Genomic DNA, 15,965 nt, shown 5'->3' with positions numbered 1-15,965 from the left:
CCTCTCTCAGCTTTCAAAAGAGTCTGAGCATTGCTTCCCAACCACAAAAGACCCCCAAGCTGGGAAGGAATGGATCCGCGACCCATTTGTGAATAAGTCGGGTGAATCAACTTTGTCCGTGCTAAAAGAGGATCGACTGCTTGAGATCGCAAATGACGGTGGCCTTAAAAGTATGTTTGAGACAACTTCAAATCTCCGTATGTTCAAGGCGGAATATCCTGAGACTGCCACAAAAACAATGAAAAGCCTGCTTCCATTTCCAACATCCTATCTTTGTGAAGCAGGGTTTTCTGCAGTGACAGCAACCATAACAAGATTACAGAGTAGAACGGACAGAAGCAACACACTTTGGGTGTCACTGTCTCCCATCACCCCCACATGGGACCATCTAGTTGCAGGAAAACAAGCTCAAGGCTCCCACTCTGCATTATGGTGACTTGTATAATTATTTCATTATATACTACAATGTAATAATAATAGAAATAAAGTGCACATTAAATGTAATGCGCTTGAATCATCCCGAAACCATGCCCCCACCCACCCACCCTGGTGCGTTGGAAAATTGTCTTCCACAAAACCGGTCCCTGGTGCTAAAAAGGTTCAGGACCGCTGCACTACAGCATTAGTTAGCTCTCTTTCCTTTCATTTCTACTCCCCTTCCCCCTTTTACTGAGGGGAGGAAGGGACTTTTTTTTTTTTTTTTTTTTTTAATTTATTTTTGGATGTGTTGGGTCTTAGTTTCTGTGCAAGGGCTTTCTCCAGTTGCGGCGAGCGGGGGCCACTCTTCATCGCGGTGCGCGGGCCTCTCACCGTCGCGGCCTCTCCCATTACGGAGCACAGGCTCCAGACGCACAGGCTCAGTAGTTGTGGCTCATGGGCCTCTCACCGTCGCGGCCTCTCCCATTACGGAGCACAGGCTCCAGACGCACAGGCTCAGTAGTTGTGGCTCATGGGCCTAGCCGCTCCGCGGCATGTGGGATCTTCCCGGACCGGGGCACGAACCCATGTCCCCTGCATTGGCAGGTGGATTCCTAACCACTGCGCCACCAGGGAAGCCCGAAGGGACTATTTTTAAATATACCTCCCCATGTTCCTGAGATGTCACCATTCTTGACCAGCATCTCAAGAATTGGCTGCCTCCTCTACATCTAACCATCATTGGTATGACCAGCTGCTGGCTTTGGGAGCAAAGGAAGGAAAAGAAAAAAAAAAAGTGAGGGTTCAACTCACAAGGAGAGTGCCTGAAAAGAACTAAGAAGGGTGAATGAGGGCTGGTGTCCCAATGCCTTTCACATTCTGGCACATGGGAAGCAGAAGGGAGCTAGCTACCCACATTTCATCATGAATTAAACCCTGCCATGCCAGGTACCCAAGCATGTATTGCCTCCTGATTTAATAATATTGAAAAATTACAATATAAAAGACAAAGCCCAAGAAAACAGATTACAAAGGAAACAATCCAGGAACAGAGAACTTAAAAAATAAAGTCTATGGGAATTCCCTGGCAGTCCAGTAGTTAGGACTCAGCAGTTTCACTGCCAGGGCCCTGGGTTCCATCCTTGGTCAGGAAACTAAGATACTGTAAGCTGCAGCCAAAATAAACAAATAAATAAACAAATAAAGTCTAATTAATATACATAGAAAAAAATTAAGGATATGTTGCATCCAAACATTGAAAACATGATGATGTAAAAAAGGAACAATCAGAATCCAAGAATGAGCTCCTGAATTTAAAAATATGATTTAAAAAAATCTTTAATTGAACTGGAAAAATAAGTCAATGAAAATATCCCCAGATTATTGGGGGGCGGGGGGGGAGGGTAAATGATCAAGGAAATGGAGAATATAAAAGAAAAGAGGCTTTCAACAAAGAGACAATGCACAGAACCAAAAAAATTTTTTTGATCCACGTGTATATTTTCATCTCTAAAAAGTAGGTCTACTTTGCATACTGCTCATAACATGCCCTTTTTCTTTTTTTTTTACAATTTAACAGTGTATTTGAAACATCTTTCCATATCTAGAAATATATTTCCACAGCACCTTTTTATTTTTACTAGTTAATATTTATTTTACATTGAGATACAATTGACATACACTGTATTAGTTTCCTGGATACAATATGATTTGATATTTAAATATATTGTGAAATGACAACAAAAGTCTAGTTAACATCAGTTAGCAATAAGTCTAGTTAACACCAGTTACCAGTTACAATTTTTTCTCCTGTATGAGACTTTTAAGATCTACTCAATTTTCAAATACACAATAGAGTATTACTATCTACAGTCACTATGCTGTACCTTACATACCCATAACTTTATTTTATAACTGGAAGTTTGTACCTGTTGACCCCCTTCACCCATTTTTGTCCAACCCACACCCACAGCCCACAACTCTGGCAACCACCAATCTGTTCTCTGTATCTGAGCTTGGGTTTTTTGGTTGTTGTTCTTGTTTTAGATTCCACAGATAAGTGAGATCATACAGTATTTGTCTTTCTCTGTCTGACTTATTTTACTTAGCATAATGCCCTTAAGGTCCAGTCACCATGTTGTCACAAACTGCAAGATCTCATTCTTTTTTATGGCTGAATAATATTCCATGACACACACACATACACATCCCTACCTCATTTTCTTTATCCATTCATCCACTGATAGACACTCAGGTTGCCTCCAGGTCTTTGCTATTATAAATAATGCTGCAATGAACATGGGAGGTATATACAGTTGACCCTTGAACAAGTAGGAGGGTAGGCGCACCAACCAACCCCCAACCCCCACCACAATGCACAGTCAAAATCTGAGTGCTGCTATCTCTGCCTCAAAAACAAAGGAACTGATAAATGACTCACCCAAGGTCAGGAAGCTGAAATAGTCTTGGATAGAATCATAACCAAATCCTAGTTCTTTTGATTCCACATATTGTGATCTCTAATCAAACACAAACTTTCCCCCCACACTTAGTTAAAGACCTGTAAAATGAAAATACAGGTACTATATTTGTGGAAAAAAATCCACATAAAGGTGAATCCGCACACTTCAAACCTGTGTCATTCTAGGTCAACTGGGTATCTTTTCGAGTTAGTGTTTCCGTTTTCTTGAAATAAATACCCAGAAATGGAACTGCTGGATCATATGGTAGCCCTATTTTTAATTTTTTGAGGAAACACCATACTGTTTTTCATAGTGGCTGCACCAATTTACATTCCTACCAACAGTGCCCAAGGATTCCTTTTCTCTACATCCTCACCAACACTTGTTATTTCTTGCCTTTTTGGTAACAGCCAATCTAACAGGTGTGAGGGAATATTATTTTTTAAATAATAATAAAAGAAAATATCCCAAGGTTGAAAAGAGACAAAAATCTTCAAAATGATAGGACTTTCAAAGTACTGATTTTCAAAAACCCTAAATTTGCATGACATTGCATAACACTGAAAACAGAAGACTCAATAAGCTTCCGAAGAGAAAAATCAAGTTACCTACAAAAGAATGAGAATCAGAATTAGAGTTAAGATTCTAGAAGATAATGGACTGCCTCAAAATTGTGAAGAAAAATAAAGTTCAAACTAGAATCCCAATCAACCGAACCAAATTTGAAAAAAATGAAGGCATATAAAATAAATGTTAAGATCTTAAACCAAGATTTGAGGATTTGGCTCTAGTAAAGTGAGGAAATATCCCCCAAGAAAGAAAAAACATGGGATGCAGGAAACAGTGCACCCAACCCAAGAGAGCAACAGAGAGAATCCCCACAATGGCAGCCATGAAAAAAATCTAGAGCACAACCAGTCTGGACCAGAAAAAGAAAGAAAAAAAAAAAAAGGTTCCAAAGAGTGGTGTTTGAGGAAAAAGGAGAATTAACAAACTAGACAGTTTAAGACAGTTTAAGACACCAGAAAAATTTACAGATAAGACAAAGGCAGAGAAAACATAAAAAAGTGTTAGAAATTTTAAGGGAAAAAAGTGTTACAAGAAAGGAACAGTAATCATGGTTCTATCCGGCACAGCAGACGATAATATTTACTTGGTCAAGATCATATAAAAGCTGCTTATTAATCTTCAATCTTTAGAATCAACTATAAACAAGACAGATAATTATGGCTAAGAAGAGAACATTAAATGTTATCAAAATTTAAAACAGAAAAGCAATGTGAAAATGACAAAAATTGAGCAGTGGAAGGAGGAAGAGAAACCAAGGCAAAGAAAGGGAGTTTAATAATACTTGCCTTACGAGGTGGAGGAATAAAGTCCAAAACTGATGGGATATGAAAAAAGGTTTAAGTTTAAAGTTAAGGAACTAACTAGTAGAAAACCCAAAAAATTGGAAAGGGGAAAAGAAAAGAAATGTAGGGCATAAGTGAACTGAATCTTTATCACAGCAGAATCTTTATGTCTTTATACAGCAAAATGTCTAAAGTGAGTAAATCAAATAGTATAAAAGTATCACTTAGCATTATGGAGACAATGAGCAGAACAAAGGAATATAACACTTAAAATAATTCCGTCTCAAAGCAGGACTCAGGAGGCCTGAAGACTGTAGCTGTTCATTTAAATCCTTCTGTTTCTATACTGGTAATTTTAGTCAACTACATGCATTACCCCACTAAAGGAAATTTTAAAGTGTTTAGCATAAGTGAAAAATATGCTTAAAAAGAAGGCAATGACGTGGAGTAACTAAGCCCATGCACCACAACTGCTGAGGCTGCGCTCTGGAGCCCGCGTGCCACAACTTCTGGAGCCCGTGCTCCTCAACAAGAGAAGCCACCGCAATGAGAAGCCCGCGCACCGCAACGAAGAGTAGCCCCCACTCGCCGGCCACGCGCAGCAGAGAAGACCCAGTGTAGCCAAAAAATAAATTTATAAAAAAAAAAAAAAAAAGGCGGCAATGAGACTAAAAAAGGCACTTTTGGTAGCTGAGTGATATAGATTACTTTTTAAAGTTTTTTAATATTTAAATTTTCTACAGTGAGTGCATGATATATATATCTTTATTAATAAAAGTTTAAATAAGAGCTGAAGTTGAAACTATTTTTTCAAAGAGCTTGGCTACATAAAGGAGAGAGGGCTACAAACATCTGGATAAGGATACAAGGTTAAGGTGAATGGCTTTTTCTGTTTTTAAGTATGAAAAGTCTTGACCATGTTTCTAATATGAAAGGAGAATATCAAAAGATAACTGAAAACACAAGTCAGAGAAATTGAATCTTTAAGGGAAAGACCAGTCTTGAATCAAAGAAGGTACATTTCTTCTGATGTGAGGTTGGGTACATTTATAGTTAAGTTGGTAGATGTGAAGATAGGAAGTTGAAGCAGTTCATGGTGGGGTTTTTTGGTTTTTTTTTTTTAACATCTTTATTGGAGTATAATTGCTTTACAATATTGTGTTAGTTTCTGCTGCATAACAAAGTGAATCACCTGTGTATACATACATCCCCATATCCCCTCCCTCTTGTGTCTCCCTCCCACCCTCACTATCCCACCCCTCTAGGTGGTCATAAAGCATGGAGCTGATCTCCCTGTGCTGATCTCCCTGTGCTATGCAGCTGCTTCCACTAGCTAGCTATTTTACAATTGGTAGTGTATATATGTCAATGCTACTCTCTCTTTGTCCCAGCTTACCCTTCCCCCTCCCCGTGTCCTCAAGTCCATTCTCTACGTCTGCGTCTTTATTCCTGTCCTGAAGCAGTTCATGTTTGAGAGCCTCGAATTTTTTCCAAGAAGAGACAAAAATCTGCTTAAGGAGAGAAGCCAGGAATGCTAAACACCCTGCAATGCATAAAACCACCCTAACTCCCTAAAGAAAGAGTAGACTGAAGAAGCAGGTCTCAAGGTATGGTACCTGGGGATCTATGAGCTCTACAAAGTCCTAGCTAGTTTCAAAATAATATTAAGACATTATGTGCCTTTTCCACTCATTCTCCCAGAACTGTAGTGGAATTTTCCAGGGACTAAATGATATGTGATGATTCCACTCTTAAGATTAATGGGGTGTACACATATGTATTCTCATTTTTTTTTTCAATAGTAAAGACCTTCTTTTTTTTTTTTATTATTTATTTTTTTAATTTTTGGCTGTGTTGGGTCTTCGTTTCTGCACGAGGGCTTTCTCCAGTTGCAGCAAGCGGGGGCCACTCTTCATCGCGGTGCGCGGGCCTCTCACTATCGCAGCCTCTCTTGTTGCGGAGCACAGGCTCCAGACGCGCAGGCTCAGTAGTTGTGGCTCACGGGCCTAGTTGCTCCGCAGCATGTGGGATCTTCCCAGACCAGGGCTCGAACCCGTGTCCCCTGCATTGGCAGGCAGATTCTCAACCACTGTGCCAGCAGGGAAGCCCTGTATTCTCATTTTTTAATTTTCTTAGTTTTAATTTATAATCAGTAAATATTAATAGATAACCCATGTAAAAGTTCTTGGGGTCCTCAAGAATTAAGACTGTAAAGGGGTCCTAAGACCAAAAAATTTGAGAATCGCTGCACTAGTGAATTCTGTAAGGATATTCTAAATTTTTAATCTTTGCAAATAACCACTTTTTGTTTGTTCCTCTCTAATGAACAGCAATAAAACTGTTGAAACAAAAAAATTGAAAAACATCATATTCTGCAGCCTGTTTTTGAAAAAGAAAAATCTAAGAGATGAATTTAGACATAAAGTGGAAAAGACTGAAAAAATAGAAAAGAGGACATTCAGGAGAAACTTGACTTGGGGAAGAATTCTATCCCCCTCAACAATTCTCATCAACCTAAAGGAAAAACAGTGCCCACTGTTTTCATTATAATCTAGAAACTTATTTTAGTTTTAGAAAGTTCCTAGAAGGTCATCTACTTCCTAGCTAATGAAAAAAAAAAAAAAAAAATCCCTCCTTATAATATCCCTAAATAAGATGATCATCTAGCCTCTGTTTAAATGCTTCCCCGAAAGGAGAATTCTCTACCTCACAATACCTAAATGCAATTTTATAAAACATTTAACAGGTTCACAAGGTTCCCAGACTACAAAGTTCCATTAACTACTTTATTAACCACTGATTTAAAAGATTTTAAATGAGTGTGATGGAAACACTACTAAAATATTTTTCTTTTTCATTTCAAGTGTGAAAAACATGCCTATTATTAGTCTTTCCTTTGTATAGCTCTTAGTAATGTTTTAATAAGAAGTGGTAAGTTTCTAAACTTGACCCCAGAACAAAATTTAGTACTTCTTAACCCTGGCTGCAAAACAAAATCAAGTGGGAAAAAATTTTAAACACAAACGTATATAAAAGCCTGCACCAAATCTCTCAAATCAGAATCTCTAGGGTATGAGTTCTAAGAAACTGGTCTTGTTTGTTTTGGTTTTTCGGTTTTTTATTGATAGCTCTATGGGTGCTTATCTTACCTCAATTAGATCTATCAGCACTGGTCATCCCAAAACACCAAGGGCCAGTATTTTCAAATTTTAACTAAATATGGTTTTAAAAAATTCAATATCTGGTTCAGTAACACTTCTAAATATATTATACTCAACAGTGTACATGGCAGTTTAGTTAACATGTCTGAAGTCATAATTATGAACAGGGCAAAATAATTTATTCATTCAGTGTTAGACATACTCATCATCTGGAGAGAAAAGTTGTAGAGGATGTTTTTAGTGCATAGGTTTCATTACAGGTATACCTGATTCTCTTGTTCTATACAACAACTCTTCTGGGAAAAGATTCTGGAAAATAATACTAACCAATTACACTGCACCTAGAGTTTATAAAGTGCTTTCTCCTTTATTTTCCTTCTTGACCCTCCCAACAATCCTGTGAATAACACATGTGGGTAACATCCCCATTTTACAGGTAAAGAAACTAAAACTGCTGCGGATCTAGCAGATTAAACAAAGACCCCAATCTTCTGAGTATACATTCAGTACTTTCCAGTAGACACCTGTGTCTTTCCACTCCACCCCCCACTACAACTTAAAAAAATTGTGGGAGCTTTTTCTGCAATGTAAACTTCACTAGTAAGGGTAGAGAAAAACAAACGCGCATCTTTAGTTTGTTTTTAGAACCTGACTGACCGAAACCAAACCAATTTGACCTGTTCTTGCTATGCCTGCTTTGGTCCACTTTTGTCCCCCTAATTTTTATTTTTTAATCAAACATTTTAGTTTGAGATAATTGTAGATTTATATGCAGTGTAAGAAATAATAAATTCCATGTAACTCTTACCAAGTGGAAGCATCTTTGATGTAGCATTTTATACTACAGAATAATATCACAACCAAAAATATTTGATACCAAGATACCAATATTTCCATCATCACAAGGATCCCTCACATTGCCCTGTGCCCTTAATTTTTAAATCCTCATCTTAGGCAACATTTGGAAGTAAATACTCATTAAGTCCCTGCTCAGTTTTATCCATTCAAAATAAGAGAACTGTCTTCATAAGCCATTAAAAAAAACCTTCATGTTACACAAAGTACTGGTTAGGATTGTCACCACATAATGTAAGATTCTTAAGCCACTACTACAATATCCTTTGCATAATGGGATTTTTCAAGCTAAGACTGCAGTTCTAGTTTCATGAAACAAAAATTTTAACAGATATGCATACTGAATGATTCCATTATATAAAGTTCTATTCAAAATTAAAGTGAACAGTAATTAGGGAGAGAGAAGACTGAAAAAAGCTACATGTGAGCTTCCTAGAGAGAAGTATTCTACACCATGATAGGCTTATGAGAAACACAGTTATATCCATTTGTCAAAACCGTACTGGAATTAGGCAATGGTTTCTTAGATATGACATCAAAAGCACAAGCAAAAAAAGAAAAAGGGATAAATTAAACTTCATCAAAATTAAAAACTTCTCTGCTTCAAAGGACACCATCAAGTGAAAAGACAATCCACAGGAGAAAATAATTGCACATCATACATCTGATAAGGGACTTGTATCCAAAATATACAAAGAATGCTTACAACTCTCAGTAAAAAGAGAAATAATCCAATTTGTTTTTAAATAGGCAAAGGACCTGAATAGACAGTTCTTCAAAGAAGGTATACAACAGGCCAATAACTACAGGGTTTAAAACATGCTCAACAACATTACCCATTGGGGTAATGCAAAGCAAAACCACGATGAGGTACCACTGCACACCCACTAGGATGATTATAATCAAAAAGACAGACACATACAAGCAAGGATGTGGAGAAACTGGAACCCTCATAGTTGCTGGTGAGGCTGTAAAAGGGTGCAGGGTCTTTGGAAAATGGCTTGGCATTTCCTCAAAACGTTAAACACAGAGGTATCACCTGACCCAGCAATTCCACTCCTAGCTACGTATCCAAGAGAAATGGCAGCATGTGTCCACACAAACCCTGTACATGTTATGTTTATAGTAGCATTATTCATAATAGCCAAAAAGTGGGAAAAAAACAATGTCAATCAACTGATGAATGAATAAACAAAATATAGTATGTACATACAATGAAATATATTTTAGCCATAAAAAGGAAATACTGATACGTGGTACAACATGGATGTACTCTGAAAACATTATGCTAGGTGAAAGAAGCCAAACACAAAAGGCCACAAAAATGTATGAGTCCATTCATATGAAATGTCCAAGACAGGCAAAATATAAACACAGAAAGTAGATTAGTGGTTGTCCGGGGTAGGGAGGAATGGAGAGTGACTACTAATGGATACAGACTTTCATTCTGGGGTAATAAAATGCTCTGAAATTAGATAATGGTGACGGTTGCACAACTCTGAATATACTAAAAAGCACTTAATTATAACTTAAAAGGGTATATACATGTGAGTTATGTATATATAAATATAATACATGCATTATATCTCAATTAAGCTATTATTAAAAGTGTAGAGTTAAGATCTTCAAGATGTATAAATTTTCCCTCAAAAAACTTAAAAAAATAATAAAAACAAAGGAGTGGGGAGGGGGTAGAAGTACAGATGAAACAAGCATGGATACAAACAGTTCATTATACTTCTGTTCACTTTGTATGTGCTTGAAATTTTATGTGTAAAAATAACAAAATAAATTTTTTTAAATAGCAAGGTAAACTAATTTTCCTAAAATCCATTTTTGTTGTTTTTGACAAAAGAAAAAGAATCTTACATCTTAAAAAGACCAGAGACGTTGATACCTTCATTATTCTTTTGCAATGTTATATGAAAACAGAGAAATGACAGAAGACATGATGTGTGGCAAAAATGAAGATTACTTCATCTTAAAAACGTACAAAGAGAATTTGACTCTCCCTAGTTCAAAGATAGTTCTGAATCTCCTTAGTTCAAAGACAGTTCCTTAGTTCCTGTGGTTTCCATGGTTGATGGGTGTGACAATGCCTAATAAATGGATGCAATAATACTATGCTGTCCAATACAGCAGCCACATATGGCCATTTAAATTTTAATTTTAATGAAATAAATTAAATTATAAATTCAATTATCAGCCTCACCAGTTACATTTGTAGTGTTCAACGCCACATTGGCCTATGGCTATCATACTGGATACAGCAGATATAGATAACTGCCATCATTGCAGAAAGTTCTATTGGACAACACTACTCGAATACATAAAAAACATCCAAAGAGAAACTACCATATTCCAATTTAGGATTGTTATACTGTATTTTGCTGCAAGAAACAAATCTTGAAAAACAGGGGAAACAAAGCATAAAAATATCAACCAAGGAGTATCATTCATGGAAGTTTAGACTAACTAAAGCTGAAGTTAAATTTTACTTTCCGAACCACCAAGCTACAGATGTTGGCCATGGCAACTGCTCAGAGGCAAATTTCCCCATCTGTTAAAATAGATTATCACTATACTGACAGTTTCCTAAAGTCAGATGTAAAGATTATGCTGAAATATAAATAAAGCAAATTATCCTTTCAGTCAAAGATCTAACGAAAAGGTATATTTATAATCCATGACATCAAAGAACTTATGACCCACAGCAAAATACACAGGATAAAATCCCTTTCCTAACTGAGCTTTGAGGTAACAGGCATAATTAAAAGCATAATTAAATATATTTTGTTTCATCTAGAAAAAAAGTTTAACCAGATGATTTCTATACTTCTAGTTCTAAAATTGTGTGTGCATTTCATCATGATAGGTATAGATTTCCGTTAATGCCCATTGACATGAATATGCAGTTATCAGGAAACAGGTGCACTCTTAATTCAAATACTTGTAGAATATTTTTAGCACTTAAAAAAAAATGAAGGCGAGCAAATTTAAAATATGAATTCAAATAGATTTTTATATTAGGAACCTAAAAAAACAAGAAGTTTCACCTTGTATTCCCTTTGCAAGCTATCACTACAAATGCTTGGAGTGTGAATAACATTCCAAATATCAAGAATAGAAAAGACATTTAAAGTCAGCTCTTTCCTTGCCAAAACTACTGGGCATTTAAAGCTGTTCGTCAAAATGGCTCCATTTAAAGCATTTCAAACCTCTGAAAAGGTCACTCAATAATTTAAGTACATTTTATTTTACCCACATTAAATACTTTTAAATTCACTGTCTTTGCAATCCACTGCTCAAAAAAAGAAATTCTCAAGGGAGAATGAAAACATGGAAATTGAAACCAGCCTATAGGCAAAGTGTACAGAAGAGTCACCTGGAATCAATCTGAAGGAGAAAGTTACTACTACCGGAGCATCTGGAGTCAAATTAAATCAGGCACTATTTACATATTTCTAGTTCTATACTGACCTCACATGGTGCTTTCTTACGTTATACACGGGCCTACCTAGGTTTATATATTTGTATCAGTAAATGGGTTCTATCTTTAACCAAAGTTAAATGTTTTAAAGAATAGAATAGCATTCCATATCCCTTCACCCATTGTTCAGGAACCCTCACAGTTCGTCAAATCACCCCGATAAATCCATCTGTTCCCTCTAGCTGCTTCCAAAGAAAAATTCTAGCAACCAAGACGCCAGACTGTAAAACACATAGTTGAGAGTTCTGGCACTACTAAAACATGTTAAGAAATCTTGGCAAATTAGTTAAAATCCCTTCAACCGTAAGTACCTCAATTGTAAAAATGAATACAATAATACAAATCTACATCCAAGCGGGCATACGAGTTAGATTTAATTAAAAAGAAAACTGTCTCAAATTTTTGGTGGGCTCCGAATATAAGGTACCTCTCCCCCATCTCACACTTTCCCTTCCACTTCTTCCCCTTAAGCTTTCAGGGTTTGCTCTCATGTTCTACTTAGTGTTCCCCTTATCCTCCTACTCCATCCTGCCCTTCTACTCTACCCCCATACTCCAATTCCATACAATTCCACCACCCTCCCGTTTCAAGCTGCTACTTCCCTTTGCGGCCCCTAAGGTCCCAGGCAACCCCTGCACTCTGGTCCCCCCCATCTCCCTCAGTCCCCGTTTCCTAACGGCTCCTCCCCTCGGTTCCCCACCCCCTCATCACCAGGTTCATCCTGCCCCTCCAACCGTCTCCCGCCCCCAGGTTCCTTCCTGCCCCTCCAAACACAGCTTCCCCGTCTCAACGTTTCATCTTGTTCCTCCAACCGACTTCCCCAACGCCCTGCTCGCTCCTTTGGTCCCTATTTTCTCCAACACCCAACTGACTACTCCCTTCCATCCATTCTTTTCAACATATACATATATGCAAGGCACCCCCATACGTACACTGGAGCCCCCACCCCCACCTCGAGCCTCCATCTTTCCCTTTTATACTTGCTTCCTTTCTTCCTCCTCCCCACCCCCTCCACCTCCTCCGGAAGAGCCTGGTTCCCAGGCCAAGGTCTCTCACCTCATTCGGTCACTTCAGTGGTGCCAACCGCTTCATACAGGAAAAAACAACCAATCACGACCCCGTGGGCGCTTCCCCTGCGAGTCCGAGCACTTACCGGGCACCCGCCCCACCGGGCACCCCGCACATACACACGCACAAACCGAGGTCCTGGGGACGAAGGTTGGGGGGGTAGAGTGAGCTTTCTTACAGCGGCCTCAAACACAGCCCACTTCGCTACAACCCTTCGCCATTTTGGTTTCCCGCGGACTGCCGGTGCATTGTGGGAGCGCAGAAAGACTCCGGGGCCGAATGGCAGCTCTCCAGAGCCGCGAGGGGGCGGAGACTGCGTGGTGAGCGCGGAAGAACACCGCGCCCTGCGTCCGCGGTCGGGGCTGAACAAAGAAGGACTCTTTAACTTTGCGGTGGGGCTAAGTCCTTCCGCCGCCGGCGCTAACACAATAGTGAACGCTGAGCTTGGGAGTGTAGGGTGTCCTGCTGCTGTTTGTGTTGCAGAGGAACGCTTGTGTCCAACTTTCACACTGCATGTTCTGTTCCTGAGAAATGGGATGGTGCTCGCTACGTCTTGCCTTGCCAGTATCCTTTCTGTGGAGAAAATCTCTTATCTTCACCCTGAGACCTGCTGTTCGAATTTCATTCAGCGGGGAAGAGACTCTGGATGTCAGAATTATATCTTGTTCGGCGATTATTGTCCAGCCCCAAATTCCTTCCTATCAGAAGCTGCTTATATAGAAGATTTTCGGACTTTTTTTCCCTGACGATGAAAGGTTTCTCTGTTTATTTGCTTTGCACATCCTTACTAATTGTGATGAAATCTGAGAATAATTTCGTGCAAAGTGGTTTATTTTACGAATACAGAACTTTTTCGTACTAGGGCAGACCCTTAGCCTGCCAGTATTCTGCTGCCGACAGAGGTTCCAAGTGACAGAGAGTGCATGCTTGTCTCTGTGACTTCTACTTAGATAAAACCCAGCTCCTCTTAGTAGCCACATGAGGAACCTTTGTTTATAACTTTGTCAAAATATTTAAAAAATCATTTTATATTTTGTGTCATATTACATAACAGGGATAATTAGTACCATGTTTTTCAGTCTGTTTAAGAAGACAGCATCAGGGCTTCCCTGGTGGCGCAGTGGTTGAGAATCTGCCTGCCAGTGCAGGGGACACGGGTTCGAGCCCTGGTCTGGGAAGATCCCACATGCCACGGAGCAACTGGGCCCGTAAGCCACAATTACTGAGCCTGCGCGTCTGGAGCCTGTGCTCCGCAACAAGAGAGGCCGTGATGGTGAGAGGCCCGCGCACCGCGATGAAGAGTGGTCCCCACTTGCCGCAACTAGAGAAAGCCCTCGCACAGAAACGAAGAACACAGTCATAAATAAATAAATAAATAAATAAAAGAACGTGAATTTCTTTAAAAAAAAAAAAGAAGACAGCATCAGTCTATCTGCTACCTTTCAAGTTTCATTTTGAACTCTGTGATAAGATAGTTTCTCAAAAATGTATCTTCAACGCCCTTCACACTTTTTGGTTGAGTAGAGTTTAACTTTAAAAAAAGTAGATGCAGTCCAAAAATGGATAAAGATATTACGCAAACAGGTATATTTGCTGTGCATCTAAGCCTAGTCACAGAATATCAGTTTTAGGAACATTTGGTCTAAATTCTCCTCAACATTTCTCTCAAGTGGTCAGCAACCCTCAGTTTCAACATCTTCAGTGGTTCAATACCTCAGAGGCAGTCATTGCAATTTCACAAACACTAATAACTACAAAGTTATTCCTTGTATAGATGTACAATCTGCCTTCCTATAATTTCCACTTACTGGTATAACTTTTGGCTTCTTTAGCCACATGAAATTGTTCTAATTTCTTATACATTAGAGAAGTCAATGATGCCTGTCTTTTTGAAATTAAAAAAAAAAGCTTGCATTTCCCTATGTAAACACGTAAGTACAAAAGTGCAATCATTTAATTTAAGGAAGCCAGGTGCTCAGGGAATCAAGGGCACTGAGGGAGGCACAGTAAAAAAAATTCGTGTATCTGTGGTCTTAGGAATTTCTGGGGACTTCCCTGGTGACACAGTGGTTAAGAATCTGCCTGACAATGCAGGGGACACGGGTTTAAGCCCTGGTCCGGGAAAATCCCACATGCTGCGGAGCAACTAAGCCCGTGCGCCACAACTACTGAGCCTGTGCTCTAGAGCCCGCAAGCCACAACTACTGAAGCCCGTGCGCCTAGAACCCGTACTCCGCAACAGGAGAAGCCACTGCAGTGAGAAGCCCGCGCACCACAACTGGAGAAAGCCCGTGTGCAACAATGAAGACCCAAAGCAGCCAAAAATAAATTAAAATTTTTTTGAATATATATATATTTTTACAGAGTGAAGTAAGTCAGAAAGAGAAAAACAAATACCGTATATTAACGCATATATGTGGAACCTAGAAAAATAGTACAGATGAACCAGTTTGCAAGGCAGAAATAGAAACACAGTTATAGAGAAAAAACGTATGGACACCAAGGGGGGAAATTGGGGGTGGGCGGATTAATTGGGAGATTGGGATGGACATATATACACTAATATGTATAAACTAGATAACTAATAAGAACCAGCTGTATAAAAAATAAATAAAATAAAATTTTTAAGAAAAATATATATATTATGATGATTATTTAAAAAAAAGAAATTTCTGTTAACTAAGCAACATGCAATGGATTAGAACCTTAAGAAGAAACAAATGTCAAACCCTTCAGAAGTACAAAGCAAAATAACTCCACTCAGAGTAAACTGTACCCTTTATTTTGTATTTCTGTGATAGTCATGAGGGTTATTCACAAAAATTCTGGTTCTCCTTTGTTCCAAACACAGAGTAAAACTGCACTCTTTTGCACCCTTGAAGTTAGACATGGCCATGTAACTCGCTTTTACCAATAGAATGGAAGAGGAAATGAATCACTTTCTGGAAAAATCTTTAAGAGGCAGTGGCACATTCCCCTCCCCCTTGCTGTGATGATCATGGAAGCGTGTGTTGAGATAGAACATCTGTCACTTTGGGTCCCTAAACGACAACAAGCAGAGACTAAAGTTGTTCAACCATCACCACTATCCAGTTTTAGGACGTTTCCATCACCCTAAAGAATTCATTATGCCCGTTTGCAATCAATCCTTGTTCTGACT

The 15,965-nt window shown here is 38.8% G+C and overlaps 1 protein-coding gene across 4 annotated transcripts in view; it reads right to left on the bottom strand.

Moving 5' to 3' along the window:
* Positions 1-13,086, bottom strand: part of MTF2 (metal response element binding transcription factor 2) — a 79,632-nt gene extending 66,546 nt beyond the window's left edge. For 2 of the 4 annotated variants that reach the window (XM_036860588.1, XM_036860608.1), the window contains exon 1: positions 12,794-13,043. Coding sequence is in view for 1 of the 4 variants with exons in the window: in XM_036860572.1 (XP_036716467.1) it covers positions 12,794-12,798 (5 nt within the window). In the remaining 3 variants the exon portion in view is untranslated. Of the gene's footprint in view, positions 1-12,793 lie in introns of all 4 variants that reach the window. The other 2 variants (XM_036860572.1, XM_036860599.1) reach the window with 2 other exon arrangements.
* Positions 13,087-15,965: the final 2,879 nt, after the last annotated feature.

The sequence above is a fragment of the Balaenoptera musculus genome, chromosome 1 (genome assembly GCF_009873245.2).
Source record: "Balaenoptera musculus isolate JJ_BM4_2016_0621 chromosome 1, mBalMus1.pri.v3, whole genome shotgun sequence".
Taxonomy (NCBI): Eukaryota; Metazoa; Chordata; class Mammalia; order Artiodactyla; family Balaenopteridae; genus Balaenoptera; species Balaenoptera musculus.
Note: the sequence above shows the minus strand (reverse complement) of the source record. Positions and strands in the feature narration are given on the sequence as shown.